Source organism: Ursus maritimus, unplaced genomic scaffold, assembly GCF_017311325.1.
Source record: "Ursus maritimus isolate PB19 unplaced genomic scaffold, ASM1731132v1 scaffold_6, whole genome shotgun sequence".
Classification (NCBI taxonomy): Eukaryota; Metazoa; Chordata; class Mammalia; order Carnivora; family Ursidae; genus Ursus; species Ursus maritimus.
This window is the reverse complement of record NW_024426774.1, coordinates 74,452,506-74,477,022: the sequence shown is the minus strand read 5'-3', so window position 1 is coordinate 74,477,022 and position 24,517 is coordinate 74,452,506. Positions and strand designations below refer to the sequence as shown.

The 24,517-nt window shown below is 43.8% G+C and overlaps 1 protein-coding gene across 1 annotated transcript in view; it reads left to right on the top strand.

Annotated features, from left to right (window-relative positions):
* The window catches only part of TMEM131 (transmembrane protein 131), a 255,390-nt gene extending 241,885 nt beyond the window's left edge, over positions 1-13,505 (top strand). Inside the window, exons 34-41 of the mRNA XM_040623556.1 lie at positions 4,664-4,788; positions 4,994-5,143; positions 7,804-7,969; positions 9,103-9,224; positions 9,311-9,407; positions 10,122-10,219; positions 11,190-11,350; positions 12,429-13,505. Coding sequence (XP_040479490.1) covers positions 4,664-4,788; positions 4,994-5,143; positions 7,804-7,969; positions 9,103-9,224; positions 9,311-9,407; positions 10,122-10,219; positions 11,190-11,350; positions 12,429-12,713 — 1,204 coding nt within the window. The 3' untranslated portion in view covers positions 12,714-13,505. The remainder of the gene's footprint in view (positions 1-4,663; positions 4,789-4,993; positions 5,144-7,803; positions 7,970-9,102; positions 9,225-9,310; positions 9,408-10,121; positions 10,220-11,189; positions 11,351-12,428) is intronic.
* Positions 13,506-24,517: the final 11,012 nt, after the last annotated feature.

Here is a 24,517-nt window from a genome sequence, read left to right as displayed (position 1 = left end):
CCCACACCCGGCGTCCCAGCCCTCACTTCCAGGGCCGGCACATCTCTGTCCTTTGTGTTGCTAACACCCCCAGCCACCAGCCGCCCCTGCGCGCTCCAGAGCTCCCTTTCAGTGTGGTTCGCACACTCCAGATCTCCGGTTTTCAGACTGGTCGCACATGTTCCCCAGCTCACGGTCTCAGTGATCTCAGTCCGTTCTCTCGCGGGTGCTGTCCACGAGCCCGCCCGCTCCCCCGTGCAGGTGGCTACCGCTTCCCGGCGCCCGAACGCGGCGGCTCCCTCCCCCTTCCGTTTATCTTCTGATATCTGTGCGCAGTTTCACGGCTCCCCGCTTCGTACCTCAATACTCAGAGCTGGAGATGTTCATTTGAAGAGATCCAGATGTATCTTCCTGCGTCTCAGGCTGATTCCAGCTCGACTCAGGGGACCAACTGAAAAAGGGGTCCCCTACGTCTCCGCCATCTTAACTCTACCCAGACATTAATTTTTTAAAACAGATAGTACATGTTAATCTTACCCTCATCCCTTTTCCACTGACTTCTGTTATGTTCCCAGTTATTATGAAATAAATTGACCATTAGCAGAATTACCATAGCAAAACCATTCCACAGGTGATTTTACCCATTCTGCGCTGTGTATTAGCCTTGATGCCTGAGCTCAGAGACATAGTACTTTTTATACAAATACTACATGTTAATTTTTACCCTCATCCCTTTTCCTCTTCTCCGGTATTCTGATTTTTTTATAAAATAAGTTGACCATTAGCAGATTTAATTTTGAAAATTTATAAAAGATTTCGTTTGACTGCCACTAACTTTGTAAGAATTTCATTCTCTGGTTAACGAACAGCCGCAGGAGCCCACTCTCTGTCGGCCCTCGGTCCTGGGACCGTCACAGGGTAACTCATGTCCTCTTGGCACATAGGTAAGAGAAAATCGTTACCAACAAGACAGTTTAAGTAGTGTCTTCCGAATTGTCTTTTTAAATTGTCTTTTGTAACTGGAGAAATCCATATGTAACCTTACTCTTCTAATGTCCTTAATTTAATCTCTTTAAGCTCACCAATCTTGTTTTGTGTTTTTCCAAACTCAGGGATCAAAGTATTAAAAGAGTCAGAATTCATTAGTACATCACGCAAAAAGGTGTTAAACAAAGACAGTTTTTGCTTTCTTTTTTTTTTTCACAAGGAGTAGACCACATATTCTTTTTAATTTAAATTCAATTAATTAACATATAATGTATTAGTAGTTTCAGAGGTAGAGGTCAGTGATTCATCAGTCTTATGTAACACCCAATGCTCATTACATCACGTGCCCTTCTTAATGTCCATCACCCAGTTACCCCATCCCCCTACTTGCAACCCTGTTTGTTTACTAAAAGTCTCTATGGTTTGTCTCTCCCTCTGATTTTGTCTTATTTTATTTTTTCCTCTCATCCCCTGTGATCCTCTGTTTTGTTTCTTAAATTCCATGTATCAGTGAGATCATACAAAGACTGGCTTTTTTAATAACCAGAAACGTGGCCTCTCTGAATAGAGCCATTCCCTGCCTACACTGAGTTATGACAGTACAGGCCTTGCTCTGTCACTCAGGTAGAATCACTGCCAGTCCTGATATTAGTGATACCCAAAACTCCTGTTACCTCAGAAGTGCTGTCAGTGTGTTACTCTGTGATTCCACAATCTGCAGGGTATAGACGCACTCTTAGAAAGAGATACCATTAATAAGGCATATATGTATTACCACCTTCTTTTGAAAGCTTTATATGATTGGGAATAAATGTTCCATATATCAGCCAAAACACTGATATTCTAATATTAATAAACATCAGTGCACTTAGTTCACATTTGCTTTATCAAAAATTAGTCTTTAAATATTGTCAGTATTATTGGGGTGTTATGTTATCTCTAGGCTACAAGACCCAATCCCGAAATGTTGAGGAATCTGTTTTCTTACAAATAGATAAAATATGATAAAGCCAGAGCATTGTCTCAGTCGTGGTCTCTGCCTGTACAGCCACATCCCACCATGCTCCCACAAGTTCACTTCAAAAAATCATTTCCTGGGAGCGGGAGCATGGTGTTGCAATGGCAGAGACCCGGTCAATCCATCTTGGCCAGCTTGACACCATAGAAGTAAGTGGACCCGTAGACCTCCAAAGACTGTATTTTAGGTCCAAGATGGCAGGGAATGAGAGTTCCATCTCAGGCACAAAAACGACAGCAACTCTCCATTCATCCTTCTGTTGTCTGTTTGTTTATTTATTTATCAACACTTTACATGTCTACATGACTTAACTATAATAATCTAAAATGGGGGGGGCCTTCATAGAATAATTGTACTCTCTACTATTCCGCTCTGTCAGCACACTCAGCTCAGGGCCGTGGGCACCACGTTTCACACCCTGGCCCAGACTGTGAGCAGTGGGAAAGCCCTAACCTTGGCTTCAGCTCTCTGCCTTCCCCCTTCCGCACACAGGGGCATAGACTGTGCATTACGTGAGTAAAAATAACGCCTGGCATCTGAACCACCTTACGGTTTTTCCCTTTGAGAGTCATTTAAATTAAGTAGGCTCTTACCTATTTTACTGAGGTTTCTTGATAAAGATCATCTATCTAGCTTAATTTTGGAAAGTATGAATCAGCAAAAATAAAATAGTTGTCTGGCACCTTTTTTCTTAAAAAGCCAACTAGTTTTACAGTGGCACAGAGGTGTGCTTTGTATAAATAGCCCCAACCCCCCCTACTTATAAATGACTTACTTAAAAATAACTCCCACACACCCACCTCTACCACCACCACCAGAGGGCTGGGTGTCTGTTTCATGGGAGTTTTTTTTTTTTTTGGTTTTGTTTTTTTGTTGTTTTTGGTTTTGTTTTTATTTTTTAAGATGGAGTTTTTAAATAACACTGTCAGTCAGAAGTGGGAGGACATGGAAGATTTATAAAACTGTAGCATTAATACTCTTGCCCGTAAACAGTGAATTTTTTCCCATTGGTTTGTTAACCAGCCAAAAATTCTACCTATTTGGGTTAACAGAGCCCCTTGGATTTTTGATTAGCTCTTTTTCTAATTCCGAATATAATACCTATTTATTATAGAAAATTTGTGAAATACAAAGAAACGAAAGAAAATGACCTTTAACCTACCATATAAATATTTGTAAATAGCCTGTGTTAAAATGTGTTTATTTATACTATTAATAATTATGTATTCTGTCATCTGCAAGGTTTGAACCATTCTGACCTTTGAGATCTGGTGTGAATTAGTACGGTGGGCTGCCCCTGTCCCAGAACCTAGCAGAAATTGGCTGCCTTCTCGGAGTGAGAAATTGGAGTAGCAACAGCAGGAAGATGATGTGGTGCATAAAAAATAACCTGAAGGATAGACTCAGGGAGGCCAGAGTGGTGTGTTGGAGTCACACACCTGAGGGTTGGGGATAGGGCAGGAAGTACCCTAAGGTGGAAAATGCCAGAGACACACCCATTTTAGAACATCTACGTCAGCCAGTAAACTTTGCTGACAAAGTTTTTAATGAGAAGCAAGCTGTCTGCTTAGCCGTGAACCGACAGCTTTCTGGCCATCACCGGGAGAATGGTGGAGATCACTGATGACTTTTGGAAGAATTCGGGTAAGGAGCCACCGGGTTCTCTCAGCTGTGTCTCACCCTTCCCCGGAAAATGCCCTTCTTGGACCACATTAGCTTAGCTCGTGTCAGAGGCCTTCCCAAGCCTAGGACTTGATCTTGGTGGGCAATACAGAAGCAACTTGAATGTTGTAAAGAATGTCCTTATGGCCTAGATGGGTAACATTGCTCACACTGCTACCTTCTATAGGACATCTATGCATTTCTCCTAGAGTGCTTCTCTCCCAGCAAATTCTAATGTTTTCTTCATCAGGCTATGGAAACTTAAAGCAGCCATCATGCCTCCCGCTTTGCCTTGGACAGGAAGTTCAGAGCCAATTATTTCTATTTATACATGTTTATTATGTTAAGCTTACATCTAAATCTTTTAGAACACATATACACTCTAAATAAATAAAAATATTTTAATTTTTGCACAGGGTTAACCTTGAGTTTAAGAATAAAGAAGAAAATTTATCTAACCCGACTCACCCTAGAGCTCAGGCAAATCTTGAGTCCTGCTGCTCTGCAGTCAGCTAGCCCAGGAACTTAGCCCTGGTTCATTTCATGGTTTCTGTGAGAAAAAGGTACAGACCCTTTGACATTTTAAGTCTGAGACCTTTCAGAATCTCCACATCCAAGAATCCTCCTAGTAGTCCAGACCCTGGAAGAAACTCATTCACAAGTAAAATGACTGCATTTAACAGCCCCCAAAATAGCGTGTTTGTGCTAAAGGCTTTATGCATATTATGTAGGGTAGGTGCTCTGACCCATTCCATAGTACCAAATAATGGACCTCAGTTCATTGTCAGCACTCAGAGTAGCAAAGGATAAATCTCCAAGTGTTGAGTGTCTCCTGAACCGTCTTGGACACGTTTGGAAAGCAGCCAGTGTTAAGTTAGGACCATGACTACGTAGTGTCTGAGGAAGCCAGATTAGAAAAACATATGCAATGGAAATTGTAGCGTGATGGGTGACTTCTACTCTCTGCTCCAAAATGAAGGCATAAATTTGAATTTTCCATCCATGATTGTCTTTCAGTTCTTTAGAGCTCCCTTTTACCCCCCCACTGGAAAGTAAACAACGCAGAAATCTCCCAACGAAGATTCCTCTTCCAACCGCATTGACAAGTGGATCCAAATCACGAAATTCCCAGAAAACAAAAGGTATTTTCATTTGACCATACGGATACTTTCACGATTCACTGTATTAGTAACTATTTGTTGTGAGTTACCAGTAATTGAGTAGTAGTTGTCCGTCCTATGAAAGGCTCCGGTGGTGTTCTCATCCTCATTAGAAGGTTCATTGAAACAGACCTGAAAGAAAGGAATTATCCTCCATTAATGATTTTTTTTCCTGATTTTTGTGCAGGTACAAATAAGTTAGTGGATAACAGGCCACCTGCCCTAGCAAAATTCCTCCCAAATAGTCAAGAACTAGGCAACACCAGTAGCTCAGAAGGTGAAAAAGACTCTCCGCCACCGGAATGGGACTCCGTGCCAGTTCACAAACCCGGCAGCTGTAAGTATGGGGGATTAGAAACTATGGCGCCCCACTCTGGGCAGGAAGACTCCACAGGACATATTGCTTCAAAAGGAGGCCTGGCGTCTGGTCTGCGGGAGCCCACTCGTACCAGCCAGCCACAGCCCGTTGTTGAATAGTCTGCCATTGGTGAAACTGGCGTAGCTTGTTTGGCTGTCAGGGGAGTGTTTACACCAGAGAAACCCGTGGACAGTTCACATGAGGGCTCTTTTTCCAGAGCTGGTAGACCACACCACTTCCCGGTGCACAAAATGGGAAGATCCATCTGGAGCGGTGAATCATCCAGAGAAATACTTCTTTATGAAATCATTAACTCAGCCTAGTTCCCCGTACATTCACAGTGTAGTAATCATTTTTGTAAAAAATTCAGTCTTCCTTCAACTTGACCCACATCTTTTACAAAAACAGCCTGTGTGAAGGTTTCATTATGTTACCCACTAGCTTCTTGACCTTGTTTGTCAGACTTGGCCTACAGTAAGTCATGACAGTAGCACAGGCTACTAAAATAAGATAGAGGTCCTCGCCCTAAATACTTAGGACCCAAAATAGAAGACAACAGAGACAAGCCAAGGGAGGGGCCTAATTACAGGGATTTGGGGTCAAGAGAGGACCAGCTTGAGGACTCATTCATCTACGGTGTTAGAGTGAACTCACACTTAGCCAGTTTGTGCCAAAGGGAAAATCAGGGTTGAACAGAAGATTGTTTGAGGTAAAGGGGGATTTAAATGAAGAGTGGATGATTGAAGCCCTCGGTAAGGTAAATGAGGAAAAGAACTTGGAAATCCAGGTGTGGTATATGTGAAGCATGGCACCTTTTACGCTTTCACGTATATATATGTATACACGGGAAAGAGAAGCTTTCTGTGTTAAAACCTGTAGCCCCCTCTTTGCCATGAGACGTTCTGGTACTTTTTAATACTTTTTCTTTTTTTTTTTTTTTTTTGCCTGGGATGAGATACAAACCTAAATCCCTGGTCATTCAAGAGATCTTGAACGAATCTCTCAGTAGTCCCAGTGTCCAGGCTGGATGCTTTTTGTTTCCTAAATTCCCCTCTGAGGTTTCAGCTGGACACTGGTCTTTGGCTTCTCCTTTGTGATTTGGGCCGTTCCATATTAAACAGACATCACCTCCGCCACAGAGGGAGGTTTTCAGCATTGGGGATACGGTGTTCCCAGGGAGCCAGTTTCGTAGGGTTATCTGCGGCCCAGTGGAGTCAGCATAAGCTCTGCTGCTGTGGCCCTACCATGTAGAGGTGATATCAGACACACTGTGCTGTAGGAGCTTCCGAGGCAGGCAGAAAGGTGGAGAGCTTTGAGATGGGCCCTGAACATGGGCACTGAGTCAACAGACAACAGAGCAAATAAGAAAGGGATTAGCCACATAATCAAGAGTGAGAGCTAGTGGAGTGGAGACAAGGACAGTGAATAAGGTGGCAGCACCACTGAGGAACCTCAGAATCCTGGGGTCGGTCCAAGTGGCACTGGAGATGGGGAATGAACGGAGAGCTTGGGCTTCAAGAGGAAGGGGGCTTAGCATGGCAGTGCTGTAACTGCTGCCTTGACACAGCCAAGGTACATGCAGCTTTATCCAGACCCTGAGCCCTGGGGGTTTGGGGAAAACCACGGGTGCGGGAGAGAATCACAAGGGACGTGGAACCACCGTGCTGAGCAGGCTTCAGTTTTTTCTGGAAGTGAGATGAAACAGACCCTTCACAGAAAATGGGAGTAGAGCAGACTGTCCTCGCTGCAGACAGGGCCTGCACGGGGCAGGAAGGGCCGTCGGGCAGGGATGAGGTGGGACTGTGCCAAGGTGGAAGGGCTGCGCTTGGCAGGGATAGGAAGGGAGGGTGACGAGACGGGGCAGTTGTGCCAGGATAACTGTGGGTACGTGCGCATCCTCACAGCCCGGGGGCCCGTGGAGACTGAGCTTGCAGAGGCCAGAGACCCTTCCTTACACCTCTTCGAATGGCAGTGGCTGGGGCAGGGTGCCCCCCCCTGCGCGTGGTGGGGGGCGCCAGCTGATGCAGTTTTCTCAAAGAAGTTATGTGTGTTTCCTCTTAGTGCAGAATGAGTATTTCACAACAGAAGTTTTTTCTATGTTAAATTTCTCAAACAACTATGTACACGTTATCCTAAAGGACAGTAGGGCTCTCGTAGGAGCTCGTGTCCTTGTAAAGCGGACTGGGGCGGCAGCGCCCCAGGCGTGCCTGCGGAGTGCAGGGTAGGGTCAAGCTATGGGACTCAGGGATGTTCCCCCCACCCCACACCTGCCGCAGGTGTGAGCCTGGATGGAAGTACAGGGACTCGTTCCTGTCCCAAGCACTGACTTTACCTGCCCGTCCCTGAAGGATGTGGAAAAGCTGCCTTTCCAGCCTGGGATGGGAGAGCCTGTCCAGGAGGGTCCGGCAGAGCACCGAGGAGAGAGGAGTCACGTTGGTGAATTGGAAAACCTCATGATACAGAGGGACACGGGACTTCTTTTTTCCTTTCAAACCTTTAAACAGAACACATGTAAAAGCTTTGGTTGTTTTTATAGAAGTGCTTGAGTTCTGCATTCTGTCAGAATACCAAAAGTAACTAATTTCAAGGGTAAAAATCAAAACACTACATTAATGAGACCTTTTATTTTTCATTTCCAGCTACTGATAGTCTTTATAAACTTTCTCTGCAAACCCTCAACGCAGACATCTTCCTAAAACAACGCCAGACCTCACCGACACCTGCCTCTCCCTCTCCCCCCGCTGCACCTTGCCCGTTCTCGACCCGGGGCAGCTACAGCAGCATCGTCAACAGCAGCTCCAGCAGGTGGGTCCCCGGCTGCCCCCCCTTGAGATAACCAAGTTCTGTAGATGCTTGCGTCCTTTGAGTGAAAACGCTCAGCGGCCACAGCCTGCTGTCAGGTCCCACCTCTCCTGTCTGTCCTCTAGTTTTCTGCCCTCTCCCGGGGTCGGTGCCCCTATGTTGGGGCCCCACCCCAGCTGTGCATCATTTAACCTAGTAGAATTACGTTCTAATTCAGGAGTCAGTAAGCATCCTGAGTATCACATGAAGGTCTGCAGCTGCCCCGTGCGTTGAGGAAGCGGCTTCACGGGAAGTTTAGTTCGACCTTACGGCAGTTACGAGGGCAGGGTCTGGCCCGAGCCTGGCCGCCGCAAGAGGTGCTGCAGGAGCTGCCGTGCGCAGAGGCAGCGGCCTCCTGATGGGCAGGCGGGACCCCTCGAGGGCAGTCCTCCCTGGAGGCCCAGAGCCCGGCAGAGTTTGCCTAACTTGGTATTAACAGTAACGTCAGTGAGAGGAAGGAGCCCAGCACGGGTCCTTAGTGAGTGCCAGCACTGGCGTCAGCACCGCACGTCACCGCCCTGCTTTGCCCTTGGGGAACCACCCAGCCTGAACGTACAGCCGACCTGCCCGATTCTTCTCTCTTGCCAAAGAGCCAGGGGGCAGGGTGCCCCCCCCCCCCGGGGCCGTTGCAGAACCGGGCCCCCTACCAGGTCCTGACAGGAGCCGGAGACTGGAACCCTGTCACATAGTGTTGCCTGCCAGTGAGCCCTTGTTCTCCTCTTTGGCCCACGACCCAGTGACTCCCTAACTAGTATTCTTTAAAATGGGACTGCAGCTTTTCCAGTCCCTAAATGCTCATCCCTGCCCTGGTCCCCTTCCTAGGGGCCTTCTATTTTCACACCTTTCCCCGAAGTCCCTTATGTCCCATCGGACAGCACAGTCTTAGGTCTGGGAGCATTATGTGTGAGGCCAGGCCGTGCTCTGGGTTCTGTCCTGGGCTGTTTCTAGATCCACATCAAAACCTGGGCCCAGCCACAGTGAGGACACTGCATGGGCTCAGTCCTGGGGCAGCCATACCACGTAAGACAAGTGCGCCCAATGGACCTATACCGTGGACTAATGAGGAATGAGTGCTTCTCTTTGCTTCTTCCTTCAAGCGACCCTAAAACCAAGCAGCCAAATGGAAGCAAACACAAATTGACAAAAGCAGCCTCGCTCCCTGGCAAGAACGGCAACCCCACTTTTGCTGCGGTCACAGCCGGGTACGACAAGAGTCCAGGTGAGTGGCTTGGTGTCTGACCTGTGACACCTGGGCTTCGGGCACGGTGGAATTGCCTTTGATTGATTCAGAGTCCATTGTTACAGGCGGGAATGGCTTTGCTAAAGTTTCTTCAAACAAAACAGATTTTTCCAGCAGCCTTGGTATTTCACACACTCCTGTCGACAGCGATGGCTCAGACAGGTACGGTAGACCATTCTTAATCAAAAGAAAACGTCAAGATTAGCTTCTCCATACCCGTGTTCCCCCGAGATTCCAAGTAGGCCATCAAAGCGGTCAGGGTGGAAGCAGAATGCCCGGTGGCCCCCGCGACAGGGGCAGGTGTGGGTCCATTCCTTCTTCACTCTCGTGGTCTGTCATAAGAAAGAATGTGAGCTGATAATTAGAGATAGGAGAACAAACTATGTTTGCAAAGGCAACTGGAGTTAGTACTAGACAGTGTAGTAAGTTACTGGAGATGCCGCTGTCCTGACCCAGAGTAACCCTCCTGGGCACGGTGACATGGCGGTGATTGCCTCGGTTCATTTTCCCGAATAAACAACTGTAAAGACTGTCAGTACAGCCCCAGTTTTACCTACCTTGTACTAAAAGGGATGAGGCCTAGATTTGAAATTTTTAAATAAATCTTCCATTACCAAAAAGTAAACGTAAGGAAAAAAAAATACCTGTTCTGTCTGCAGAACACTTGCTTTGAACCAGGCTCACAGCTTCCGGTAGGCTAGGAGCTCAGAACCTCTCTGTGCCTGAATCCTTTGTGGCATAGAAGCCTTTGTCTTTAATATCTGAGTGCCCCCAGGGGAAGCGGCGCCCGCCGTCTCTGAAGCCGTGTGTAACAGGCCTGTTCCCACTAACCGTTATACATCTCTGTGTGTTGCGTTTTCCTCCTGTAACGTCCAGCTCGGGTTTGTGGAGTCCCGCCAGCAACCCCAGCAGCCCTGACTTCACACCCCTCAATTCGTTCTCGGCCTTTGGAAATTCTTTTAACCTAACTGGTGGTGAGTGTTTAACACTAGACCTGTAACTAATAAGCCCGTGGACAAAGAAGAAAGGAAGATGAGGTCTAGTTTTATGTGTGGAGAAATACACTGAACTAGGAAAGCCTGTCTTTTTTTTTTTTTAAAGATTTTATTTGAGAGAGTGCGAGCGAGCGAGCACAAGTGGTGGGGGGAGAGGGAAAAGCAGACTCCCCACTAAGCAGGGAGCCCGATGTAGGGCTCGATCCCGGGACCCCGAGATCACGACCTGAGCTTAAGGCAGACGCTTAACTGAGCCACCCAGGCGCCCCAAGCCTGTCATTTAGTACTTTTCTAAGAGGTGTGTTTCTGTGTCCTTGTAGTCCAGTACCAGTAGAAGACATGCAGGCTGACTCTAGGGCAGCATGGCTGTGGCTGCTCTCCCAGACGATGCTCGGGAGCCCGGGCCTCCTCAGCCCCTGCAATAGCCGCCCACAAAGAGGGAGGCCCCGTGGGAAGCTCTCAAAAGGGTCTCCTCTTCCACCACCTCTCCCCTCCCCCGCCACCACCCCAAAGGTCTGGTGGAGCCAGCTCAGTGCCAGGAGTGCCAGTTGGTTTGTGTTCCCCAGCATTTATTGAAGAACTTCAAGAAAGGACTGTGTGCCTGAAAGATGACTCCTGGCCATGCTGGGCTCCTTACTTGGTGTCCAAAACTAGAGGCAACCGTGTGAGCTTTGCATTAGCTGCGGTCATGTTAGCGATGGGATGTTTGCACTTGATGTCATCCAATGATGGGGGCGGGTAAAGAGCTCAGATTGTGTGCCGTGTGCTTGAGTTCTGGGGAATGCCCCCTGTGCCCCATTCTCCCCAGGGTGTGGTGGGAGCTGGCAGAGCAGGTGGGGGGCTCTGAGCAAGCAGTGGGGGTCATGTGCCTCTGAGGGAGTGCCCCATCTTATCCTAGGTGAGTGAGCATGGCAAAATAATACAGATGTGATTGCTTCCTTATTTGCAGAAGTTTTCAGCAAACTCGGGTTATCTCGGTCATGCAATCAGGCCTCCCAGAGAGGCTGGAATGAGTTTAGTAGTGGCCCTTCATACCTGTGGGACTCTCCAGCAACGGATCCCAGCCCTTCCTGGCCAGCCAGTTCCAGTTCCCCGACCCACACGGCCACAGTGAGTACTCGGGGCTTGGCCTCCCCTCCTCCCTCCTCATTACTGCTGTCGCTGTCACTGTTAATCAGGCGGCACTGCTGCCGTTATAGAGGCCACAGAGCAGCACAGAAGGGGCACGTTAGTTCTTCCACGGCCTCCACTGCTGTGTCTTCATATTCTGCCAGAGTGACCCATCCATAGTCTTCAGCAGTTACAGTCAAGAAATTCTAGAAAGAACAAGTGAGCACCTGTGGGGTGGGTCTGCGAGTTGAGTCAAGTCATTCCAGCCTCTTCCCAACCTGGAAGTCAGCCTGCAAGGGTGGCTGGGGGCCAGACAGCGGCTGCGGCGGCCTTCACTCTATGCTCTGCAGCCGCTCAGGCCCCCAGGAGCGAGCTGTGGGAAGAGGGCATTGGTTTTGCTTCTGGGGAACACCTGTGTCTTAGCTTGAGCTTTTCCAGCGTACATTTGTTGGTTTTCTCAGCTAAATTTTTCTGTAAAGATCAAAAAAGTATGCTTACCAAGATAATTACTGGTTTCCGCTTTCACAAAATTATGACAGAAAAATATCCCACTGTGATTCCTTCTTCATTCTCAGGAAAACTAAATTAGACAAGCAGGGTTGAAAATAGGTATTTTACCTTCCTAGATTTCAAAGCTTGTCTTCACTTGCAAATCATTCTGGCTTCAGTTTTAAAGAATGTTTAAGATGCTTTTAGAACGGGGGTCAGTAAATATTTTGGGCTTCGCAGGCCATGCCGCTGCTTCACGTCTGTTCACCTCTGCCGGGGTAGTGCAGACGTGGCCAGACGGCCCAGCCACAAGCGGGTGCAGCCGCGTCCCAGCAAACCTTTTATTTACAGAACCAGGCAGGGCTGGATGTGGCCCACTGACTGTAGTTCGCCAGCCCTTCTTTAAAATAATAGCAGACGCATCTGCTCAGACTCTGAGAAGGCTGTACATATGACACATTTGTTTGAACATAAAGAAGGTGAAAGAAGCTATGGCCCAGCCCCAATGTTTAGCATAAGCTTTAGCCGTGTACCGCCTGCATGCCTGTCGGTCCTCATGCTCCGTGCCGCGTGTTTTCTGTCTTGTCAGTCGATCCTTGGCAACACCAGCGGCTTGTGGTCCACCACTCCATTCAGCAACTCGATCTGGTCCAGCAACCTGAACAGTACCCTGCCCTTCACCACTCCAGCCAACACGCTGCCGAGCATCGGCCTCATGGGCACAGAAAACTCCTCTGCTCCTCATGCTCCCTCCACGTCTAGTCCGGCCGATGACTTGGGGCAAACGTACAACCCATGGCGGATATGGAGCCCCACAATAGGAAGAAGAAGCTCTGACCCTTGGTCTAATTCACACTTCCCTCATGAGAATTGAAATTAGGCAACAACAAAAACAAAAACAAAAACCAAAAGTGGGGCCCCCTCGTCTAGATCATGATATGCCAGTGTTTGAGACATCTTTTGAAGGCCGTCACTGCTGTAGCTTCCCACTCCCCACCCCCCTCATCTTTGCAAAACAGATTCAAGCAGGGCAGGCTTGTACCACTCGCTTCTTTCAGATCTTTCTTGCAATTATGATAATATGAGATTTGCTGTTGTGCTTTTAGGGAAAAGTCTGGACTCAGCCACAAACTCTAATAAGACCTGTACATCTGAAAACCTTAACTGCTATCAAGTTTCCACCACCTGTCTTCTGCCATCCTTTATTTATCTGTATGAACACAAATTTGACATTTACAGCTAAGGAAATAATTTGAGTTGATTCAGAAGTCCTGGCATGTGACAATTTTATTAAATTACCAAGTTTGGTTTTTAATAATTTCACAATATTATGCACCAAGATCTAATTTTAAAAATGTATGAGGACTTTGTGCTGAAAAATACAGAGTATTTTTTTAAAATAAGGCTGTCTTGGTTTAAAAGCAGATTACAGAAATGTAAGTCAACTTTAAGAACAGTGAATGAATGTAAAAACATTCGGTTGAGACCATATGCATTTTCTGTGCTGTTTGTACTTGAGGTATGTACCATTTGTATACCTGAATTTATTTTAAAGATAAACTGAAATGCACATAGCCAAGTCTTGGGATACAAGATTGAATGTGTATTTCTTAAAAATACAACTTTGTGTTGTACTTTGAAATAAATGATGCTTTTTTCAAAAGCCTTGAATTGTTATGTGTCTCGTCTTTACAGCAAGGTGAATTTATTTGGATTCTGTCACCCCAAAATATGCCATTCTATCATTGCCTTATTCTGTGCAGTTGAATTTGTCGTGGCTGGAACCCCCTGTGGTCTAATTAAATTCCATGTCATTCCATGGTGGTCACTGAAGATCCTTGAGAGAAAAAAAATTGACGTATCTAAAATTTATTCTTCCTTTTAAATAGAAGTGTGTTAACCCTTTTCCAATTTTAAAATTCCCACAGATCCTCCAAATGGTACCTGTAGAAACAACACATTCCAGGCAAGGTGGGTATGCCGCAGCACGTCAGCCTGGTTTACTCTTTCACACAGCCTTGCCTGCTCCAACTTGCTTTTCTCACCCGCTTATTTCCAGGCTATTTTAAAGCCAGCCTTTGAACACCCAGCCTTGCTGGGTAACCAGGAGACGCTAAACATAAACGTTCTGTTTGAGGTCAATTACATCATGAAGAAATCCAACCATCCTCGAGGTCAGAGTGGTTTAGGTGAAATGTAAAAAATGAATTTGAGTCTGACCTCTTCTCTGCTTTACACCAAGGCTCAGTAGAACCAGCCACATCGCTTTTCCAACCTATATTTTGTCCCTCAGGGACACCAGATTCCTGTACAATCCAAGCTCTGGTGATCTGGGCCCATGGCAGACCTGGCCCTCATACAGTCTCACTAGCGGGATCTCCTGTGTGCACTTGCAAAACCAGGACACATTTAAGGCTGGAGAGTATCTTTCTCCACCAAAGCAAACCAGGTGCTACAGAGTAATGAAAACAGGTGAGCCTCATATTAACTCATTTACAAGAGAAACAATTTGGTTGGCAAACTTTACCTCAATAAAGGTATCTTATTAAGGTTGCCTGAACTTCTTCATAAGAATCACCTGACACTCCCAAATGCCTTCCTCTTTTAAGTTCTAATTTCACCCCATGCTGCTCTGAGCAGCGGGACTGAGAAACACCATACACATGAAATGAGGAAAAATTACAAGAGCTTCTGCTGTTACTCACTTCCAAATAGCTCTCCCAGGAGGTGTTTGCCTGGCAACGTACCCACCTAACCTGAACTCTTGACAGGATTCAGTCTAACAGTTTATGGTGAAAAACTTAGCTTCCGGGGCGCCTGGGTGGCACAGCGGTTAAGCGTCTGCCTTCGGCTCAGGGCGTGATCCCGGCGTTGTGGGATCGAGCCCCACATCAGGCTCCTCCACTATGAGCCTGCTTCTTCCTCTCCCACTCCCCCTGCTTGTGTTCCCTCTCTCGCTGGCTGTCTCTGTCTCTATCAAATAAATAAATAAAATCTTTAAAAAAAAAAAAACTTAGCTTCCTTTACACTAAGTTAGGGTTGAATTTAACAGTAAAAGCTCGGCTGGTGATGGGTAGTAAGGAGGGCACGTATTGCATGGTGCACTGGGTGCTATACGCAATTAATGAATCGTCGAACTTTACATCGAAAACCAGGGATGTACTGTATGGTGAATAACATAATAAAAATACTATGAAAAAAATTTTTAAAAAATAGAGTAGTTGATAAGTAAAAACAACAAAATGTGGATTATACATAAAAAAAAAAAAAAGTAAAAGCTCGGGATGCCTGGGTGGCTTAGTCAAGTGTCTGCCTTTGGCTCAGGTCACGATCCTGGGGTCCTGGGATCAAGTCCCGCATTGGGCTCCTTGCTCAGCAGGGAGTCAGCTTCTCCCTCTACCTGCTGCTCCCCCTGCTCCTTCTCACTCTTTCATAAATAAACAAAATCTTTAAAAAATAAAAGTAAAAGCTCTGGGGCATCTGGCGGCTCAGTCAGTTAAGCATCCAACTCTTTGATTTCGGCTCAGGTCATGATCTCAGGGTTGTGAGATCAAGCCCAGCATTGAGCTCCTTGCTCAGTGAGAAGTCTGGGATTCTCTTCCTCTCCCTCTGCCCCTCCCTGTGCTCGTGCTTGCTCACTCTCTCAAAATAATAAATCTTTAAAAAATAAATTAAAATGGACTAAATGCTCCAATCAAAAGACATAGGGTATCAGAATGGATAAAAAACAAGACCCATCGATGTGCCGCTTACAAGAGAATCATTTTAGACCCAAAGACACCTCCAGATTGAAAGTGAAGGGGTGGAGAACTATTTATCATGCTAATGGACATCAAAAGAAAGCTAGGGTGGCAATCCTTATATCAGACAAATTAGATTTTAAACCAAAGACTGTAATAAGAGATGAAAAAGGACACTGTATAATAAAAGGGTCTATCTAACAAGAAGATCTAACAACTGTAAATATTTATGCCCCTAACTTGGGAGCAGCCAAATACATAAATTAATAACAAAATTAAACACATTGATAATAATATAATGATAGTAAGGGACTTTAACACCCCACTCACAGCCATGGACAGATCATCTAAGCAGAAGATCAACAAGGAAACAAGGGCTTTGAATTACACACTGGATTACATGGACTTCACAGATACATTCAGAGCATTCCATCTTAAAGCAACAGAATACACATTCTTCTTGAGTGCACATGGAACATTGTCCAGAATAGATCACATACCACATCACAAATTAGGCCTCAACCAGTAAAAAATAATCATAAATTTTAAAAATTGATATTCCATGCATATTTTCAGACCATGATGCTTTAAAACTTGAAGTCAACTACAAGAAAAAATTTGGAAAGAACACAAATACATGGAGTTTAAAGAGCATCCTACTCAAGAATGAATGGGTCAACCAGGAAATTAAAGAGGAATTTTAAAAATACATGGAAGCAAATGAAAATGAAAACATGACAGTTCAGAACCTTTGGGATGCAGCAAAGGTGGTCCTAAGAGGGAACTATGTAGCAATACAGGCCTTTTTGAGAAACAAAAAAAGTGTCTAATGCACAACCTAACCTTACACCTAAAGGAGCTGAAAAAAGAACAGCAAACAAAGCCTAAATCCAGCAGAAGGAGAGAAATAATAAAGATTAGAGGATAAGTCAATGATATAGAAATCAGAGGAACATTAGAACAGACAAACAAAACTAGGAGCTGGTTCTTTGGGTATTTGGGGGGCGGGGAGTTTGTTTTTAAAGATTTTATTTACCTATTTGAGAGGGAGAGCACAAGCAGGGGGAGTGGCAGGCAGAGGGAGAAGCAGACTCCCCACCAAGCAGGGATCCCAAGACTCAGGGCTCAATCCCAGGACTCTGGTATTGTGGCCTGAGACAAAGGCAGACGCTTAACTGACTGAGCCACCCAGGCGCCCCAGAAGCTGGTTCTTTGAAAGAATAAGAAGGATAAGCCCTTCGTCAGACTTATTGAAGAGAAAAGAGAAAGGACCCAAATAAATAAAATCATGAATGAAAGAGGAGAGATCACAACCAACACTGAAGAAATACAAAGAATTATAAGAGAATATTATGAGCAATTATATGCCAACAAATTAGGCAATCTGGAAGAAATGGATGCATTCCTAGAAACATATCAATTACCAAAACTGAAATAGGAAGAAACAGACAGCCTGAATGGACCCATAACCAGCAAAAAAAATTACATTGGTAATCAAAAATCTCCCAAAAAGCAAAAGTCCAGGGCCAGATGGCCTCGCAGTGGAATTCTACCAAACATTTAAAAAAGAATGAATACCTATTTTTCTAAACCTGTTTCAGAAAACAGAAATGGCAGGAAAATTTCCAAACTCAATCTATGAGGCCAGCATTACCTTGATCCCAAAACCAGACAAAGACCCCACCAAAAAGGAGAATTACAGACCAATATCCCTGATGAAAATGGATGCAAAAATTCTCACCAAGACCCTAGCCAATAGGATCCAACAGTACATTAAAAGGATTATTCATGGGGCACCTGGGTGGCTCAGTCAGTTAAGCATCTGCCTTCAGCTCAAGTCATGATCCCAGGGTCTCGGGATCAAGCCCCGTGTTGGGCTCCCTGCTCAGCGGGGAGTCTGCTTCTCCCTCCACCTCTCTCCTTGGCTCTGTGTTCTCTCTTGCCCGCTCGCTCTCCCTCACTCACTCTCTCTCAAATACATAAAATCTTTCAAAATTTTTTTGAAAAATAAAAGGATTATTCACCATGACCAAGTGGGATATAGTCCTGGAGTCAAGAGTGGTTCAACATCCACAATTCAATTGTTGTGATACACCACATTAATAAAAGAAAGAACCATATGACCCTCTCAATAGATGCAGAAAAAGCATTTGACAAAATATAGCATCCTTTCTTGATAAAAACTCTCCACCATGTAGGGATAGAGGGAACATACCTCAATAACCTAAAAACCATATACAAAATACCCACAGCAAATGTCATCCTCAACATGGAAGAACTGAGAGCTTTTCCCCTAAGGTCAGGAACACAACAAGGATGTCTGGTCTCAGCACTCTTGTTCAACATAGTACTGGAAGTCCTAGCCTCAGCAGTCAGACAACAAAAAGAAATAAAAGGCATCCAAATCGGCAAAGAAGTCAAACTTTCACTCTTTACAGACCACATGATACTATATGTAGAAAACCCAAAAGACTCCACCAAAAAATTGCTAGATACAGGAATTCAGCAACGTGACAGGATAAAAATCAGTGCACAGAAGTCAGTTGCATTTCTATACATTAACCATGAGGCAGAAGAAAGAGAAATAAAGGAATCGATCCCATTTACAATTGCACCAAAAACCATAAGATACCTAGGAATAAACCTAACCAAAGAGGTAAAGGATCTGTACTCTGAAAACTATAGAACACCTACGAAAGAAATTGAGGAAGATATAAGGAAATGAAAAAACATTCCATGCCTCATGGGTTGGAAGAAAAAAAATACTTTTAAAATGTCTATGCTACCCAAAGCAACTAGTGCAATCCCTATTAAAATACCATCAACTTTTTTCACAGAGCTGGAACAAACAATCCTAAAATTTGTATGGAACCAGAAAAGACCCTGAATAGCCAAAGAAAACCAGAGCTGGTGGCATCACAATTCCAGACTTCAAGCTCTATTACAAAGCTGTAATCAGCAATACAGTATGGTACTGGCACAAAAACAGACACATAGATCAATGGAACAGAATAGAGAAGCCAGAAATGGACCCTCAACTCTATCATCAACTAATCCTCGACAAAGCAGGAAAGAATATCCAATGGAAAAAGGACATTTATTCAATAAATGGTGCTAGGAAGATTGGACAGCCACTTGTAGAAAAATGAAACTGGACCATTTTCTTACACCATACACAAAAATAAACTCAAAAATGGATGAAAGACCTGAATGAGAGACAGGAATCCATCAAAATCCTGGAGGAGAACACAGGCAGCAACCTCGTTGACCACTGCTGCAGCAACTTCTTGCTTTGTCTCCAAAGGCAAGGGAAACAAAAGCAAAAATGAGCTACTGGAACTTCATCAACATAAAAAGTTTTTGCACAGCAAAGGAAACAAAACTAAAAGGCAGTCTATGGAATGGGAGAAGATATTCACAAATGTCTTAACAGATGAAGGTTTTAGTACCCAAAATCTATAAAGAACTTATCAATTCAACACCCAAAAAACAAAGAATCCAGTCAAGAAATGGGCAAAAGACATGAACAGACATTTCTCCACAAAAGACATACAAATGGCCAACAGACATATGAAAAAATGTTCAACATCACTCGGCATCAGGGAAATAAATCAAAACCACAATGAGATACTACCTTATACCAGTCAGAATGGCTAAAATGAACAACTCAGGAAACAGCAGATGTTGGTGAGGATGCAGAGGAAGGGAAACACTCTTACACTGTTGGTGGGAATGCAAACTGGTACAGCCACTCTGGAAAACAGTATGGAGGGTCCTCAAAAAGTTAAACACATAGATAGCCTACAACCCAGCAATTGCACTACTGGGTATTTATCCAAAGGATACAAAAATACTGATTTGAAGGGGCGCATGCACCCCAGTGTTTATAGCAGCAATGTTCACAATAGGCAAAATATGGAAAGAGCCCAGATATATATCAACAGATGAATGGATGAAGGAGGTGTGGTAGATAGGTAGGTAGGTAGGTAGGTAGGTAGATAGATAGATATAGATATTTAATGGAATATTACTCAGCCATCAAAAAGAATGAAATCTTGCCATTTGCAATGATTTGGATGGAACTGGAAGGTTTTATATTATACTAAGTGAAATAAGTCTAGAGAAAGACAAATACCATAGGATTTCACTCATGTGGAATTCAAAAAAAAAAAACAAAACAGATAAACATAGGGGAAGGTAAGGAAAAATAAGAGGAAAAGAGAGAGGCAAACCATAAGAGACTCTTAATTGTAGGAAACAAACAGGGGAGATGGGTGGGGGGATGGGGTAACTGGGTGATGGGCATTAAGGAGAGACTTGAACTAATGAGCACTGGGTGTTGTATGCAATTGACGAATCACTGAATTCTACCTCTGGCACTAATAATATAGTATATGTCAATTAAAGTGAATTTAAATAAAAAATTTAGAAACAAAAAATAAAGTAAAAGTTTTATATGTATATATATGTGTGTGTATGTGTATACAGTATATATATGTGTACATATATAGCATTTAAATATCTTTTTAAATAGCTTCATTTTATAAAAATCTTTAAATACTACAATGCATGAAGACTTAATATGTTACTGAAATTTTAATGTCCAGATTGGTAACTAACTTTAAAAACTTGGACCTTAAATTAATTTATAAGTAATACTTAAAGTGTACACTTTATGGAAAGAAATGGATACAAAAAGAATTTTAATCTACCCTTTCTTAAATTAACAAAACATGCAAATACTCTTAGGTGATGATATACATTTGACTCTTGAACTATATGAGTTTGAACTGTGCAGGTCCACTTATATGAGGATTATTTTTGATGAATGTGTATCTTATATTTTGATTGGAAAGTAAGAAGTTGCCAAATGACTAGAAGCAAAGGGAAGGTGGAGGAAGGGTGCTAGGAAGGCTGCAACTGCAGGATTCTAGCCTGCTCCTGGCACTCCTCACCCCCATAGCTGTGTGGAGTTGTGTTCATTGAGGCCTTGACTGAAAGAGACAAAGGAACCAGCTCTGGAAATGAATTCTTGCAGAAGTGATGGGGCCAGTCACTGGCCAGAGCTGGCCAAGGACCACAGAATGATAACTTGATTCCTCACCTCTCTGCCCCCAGGTAAAGGGTCTGGGAGAACACAGGGTTAGGAGGTCAGGAAATAGCAGCAAGAGCCTGGAGCACAGAACAGACTGGGGTGCTGTCCGCAGTGCTGAAAGTTCTAAAAGGGAGGGAGATAATACTACCTGGGAGCTGGTGGCTCACCACTTGCCACCATTCCCCACAAGCAGAAACTGCATTAGAGGGGCACTTGAGTGGCTCAGTTGATTGGACGTCTGCCTTCAGCTCTGGTGGTGATCTCTCCCAGGGTCCTGGGATTGAGTCCCACGTTGAGCTCCCTGCTCAGCAGAGAGCCTGCTCTCTCTCTCCCTCTGCTGCTCCCCCTGCTTGTGCTCTCTCACTCTGTCAAATATATAAAATCTTTAAAAAAAAAAAAAGCATTAAAACCATATAAAGGGGGTTAAGTGGAGCAGGTGACCTAGAGAGACAGATAAAGGTGCTCTGTCTTCCCCTGGACTCTGCTTGGAAAGAGGCTTTGCCAATTCCTGGGTAAAAGATCAAGGAGTTGTATCACTCCAGGATCCAGGTTTGCTAACTTCTGGTGTGGACAATGATACATATGATGTCTCATTCTATTACTGTACTGTATGTACATACTTACATTTGGGGGGATTCTGACTGCTTTTGACTTAGAGGCTTTTAAAGATCTTGACAAAATCCTATAAAAGTTGAATGACAAAGACTTTTTTTTAGGATTTATTTATTTGAGAGGAAAAGTTGGGGGAGGGAGAGGGGGGAAAGCAGGACTCCCTGCGGAGCACAGAGCCTCACGCAGGGTTCAATCTCATGACCCTGAGATCATGACCTGAGCCAAAATCAAGAGTCAGTCGCCTAAACAACTGAGCCACCCAGGTGCCCCACAAAGACATTCTATATGCTTTATGACCATCTAATAAAATAGCTATAATAACAATAAATATTGAAACACAAACACCCAGACTCTAATGGTAATTCTTGGGCTGACCATTATTCTAAAGAAACAAGGTTAACCTAGAGAAATACTTGTGTAATCTCACTGGTAACAAAAATTGGAGAAATTCAGAGAAGCTTTTATTAACTGTCAGAACAAGCCCCTGATTAGGAAAAAAGGAAGTGGGGAAAGTTATGATGTGCATTACATTTTAGGATTACCAGCTTATATCACCAAAAAAAGATTAGAGAGGAGTCTAACAAAATTCTTGATATTACCCATAATTGCAGAGATAAATTGCCAATAATATTAAATGGGATAATGTTAGAGATACTGTCAGGGATGTCTCATCTCCAGAGACCTCAGAAGATGGACACTATCTTCACACTTTTCTTCTGCCATACTCCAGATTGCCAGTATTTCCAGGAAGGAAGCTTGTATATGTGTCTGGTGTTCTGGCTTTCATGCCTGCCACCCGGAGGATGTCCCTTGATCACCTGACTATGTGGCCAGGGGGCCTTGTTTCATGGGTCCCATGGGACTGTAACAAACAAACAGACAGTTCTTGGGCACAGCAAGGATAGCACATCCCCAGTCTTTCTGTGAAAGAAGCTTATTTGCTTGTCTTAGAGTTTTGTCCTGAGGGACAGGCCTCTGGTTTGGCACACATCTAGGGACTTATGAAGTTGCTCTCAGAGAACATAAGCCAGGGGACACCATCTTTTCATTCTCCTCTACCTTGTTTTAAGTCACCAATATCTGTGAAAGAAGCCTATTAGCTTATCTACATAGCTGTGGCCTGAAGAGCAGGCTTGTAATTAACCACACATCTAGGGATTGACTCTCTACAGAGAGGGGAAGACTGACAAAAACATATTCATGCTCTCCCAATGCCCTGCTTTTGTGTCTGCCATCCAGAAAATACTTCCCTTGGTAGTCTGGCTCTATGGCCAATGGGGCTTGTGTTCACAGGCTCAACAGGATAGCAGCAAAGAAACAGTTCTTAATTGGCTATTACATCAGGGCTCAGTGCAGAGGGAGCCAACAGAAACACCCAGTTTCCAGTCTTCTTGTGAAAGAAGCATATTTGCATACTTTAAAAGCAGCTGCCTGATTGCCTAACCTCCAGTCAGACTAACTCTAGGTGCTAAGTTCCTCCTCTTTGGAACACTGACAGGTCTTGGCATACCCTCAACTATTGGGAACATGAAATGTAAAGTTGACTTCTTGGAAATCACAAAGGTTTGAGAGACAGTCAAGAGCTAAAGAAGGGTTGAACAATAAGGCCCATCTCCTAATGAGGCCATGCTTCAAGACTGGGAAAGTTGACTGTTTTATCTAACACACAGAAAACAACACAAAGAGACAAGAAAAATGAAGAAAAAGCATAATATGTTCCAATTGAAAGAACAAGGTAAACCCTCAGAAAAACACCATAATGAAACAGTCGTGAATGACTTACCTGATGAAGAAGTCAAAATAATGGTCATAAAGATGCTCACTGAGCTCAGGAGAAGGAAACGTGAGCAAAGTAAGAATTTCAACAAAGAGATAGAAAATACAAGAAAGTACCAAATAGAAGCACAGAGCTGAAGAATACAATAATTGAACTGAGAAATACAATAGAGGTGTTCAACAGCAGACTAGAAGAGGCAGAAGAAAAGGTCACTGAATCTGAACACAGGGCACTGGAACTTACCAATCAGAGAAGCAAAATTTTAAAAAGATGAAAAAGAGTGAAGATAGCTTATGGGACACATAGGACAACATCAAGCAGACCAACATTTACATTATAGGAGTCCCTGAAGGAGAAGAGAGAGAAAGGGGCAGTAGAATTATTTGAGGAAATAATGGTTGAAACTGTCTTAATGTGGGAATGGACACAAAAATCCAAATCTAGGAAGCCCAGAAAATTACAAATAAGATTAACCCAAGAGATCCAAAACAAGACATATGTAATCAGTCTCAAATGTTAAAGGAGAGAATCTTAAAAGCAACAAGAGAAAAACAACTTGCTAAATATAAGGAAATACCCATTAGGCTATCAGATTTCTCAACACAAACTTTGCAGGCCAGAGGGAAGTAGCACAATATATTAAGAATGCTAAAAGGAAAAAACTGCCAACAAATAATACTCTACCCAGCAAAGCTGTCCTTCAGAATTGAAAGAGAAATAGGGAGATTTCCAGACAAGTGAAAGCTAAAAGAGTTCATCACTAGACAGGCCATATAAGAAATGTTCAATGTTTCTGTAAGAAAAAAAAAAACAAATGGGCACTGATTTGTAACAGGAAAACATAAGAAAGTATAAACCTCACTGGAAAAGGTAAATATATAGTAAAATTTAGAATAATCTAATATTATAAATGTGAAGGGTTAATCACTTATAAAGCTAGCATAAAGATTAAAAAAAGGTAGAAAGAACTAAAAACTGCAATAATTTGTTAATGGATACATAAGATAAAAAGTGTAAATGGTGGAATCAAAAACACAAAATGTAGGGAAGGGGAATAAAAACGTAGAGCTTTTGAATGTGTTCACACTAAAGTGTTTTCAACTTAAAATAGACAGTTATAAGCACTTTTATGTAAGTCTCACACTAATGACAAAGCAAAAACTTTATGGAAGATACACAAGAGAGAAAGATTTATTCTGGAGAATGTTCCATGTGCACTCGAGAAGAATGTGTATTTTGTTGCTTTGGGATGGAATGCTCTGAACATATCTGTGAAGTCCATCTGGTCCAGTGTGCCATTCAAAGTCCTTGTTTCTTTGTTGATCTTCTGCTTAGATGATCTGTCCATGGCTGTGAGTGGGGTGTTAAAGTCCTCTACTGCTATTGTATTATTATCAATGTGTTTAATTTTGCTATTAATTGGCTTATGTATTTGGCTGCTCCCAAGTTAGGGG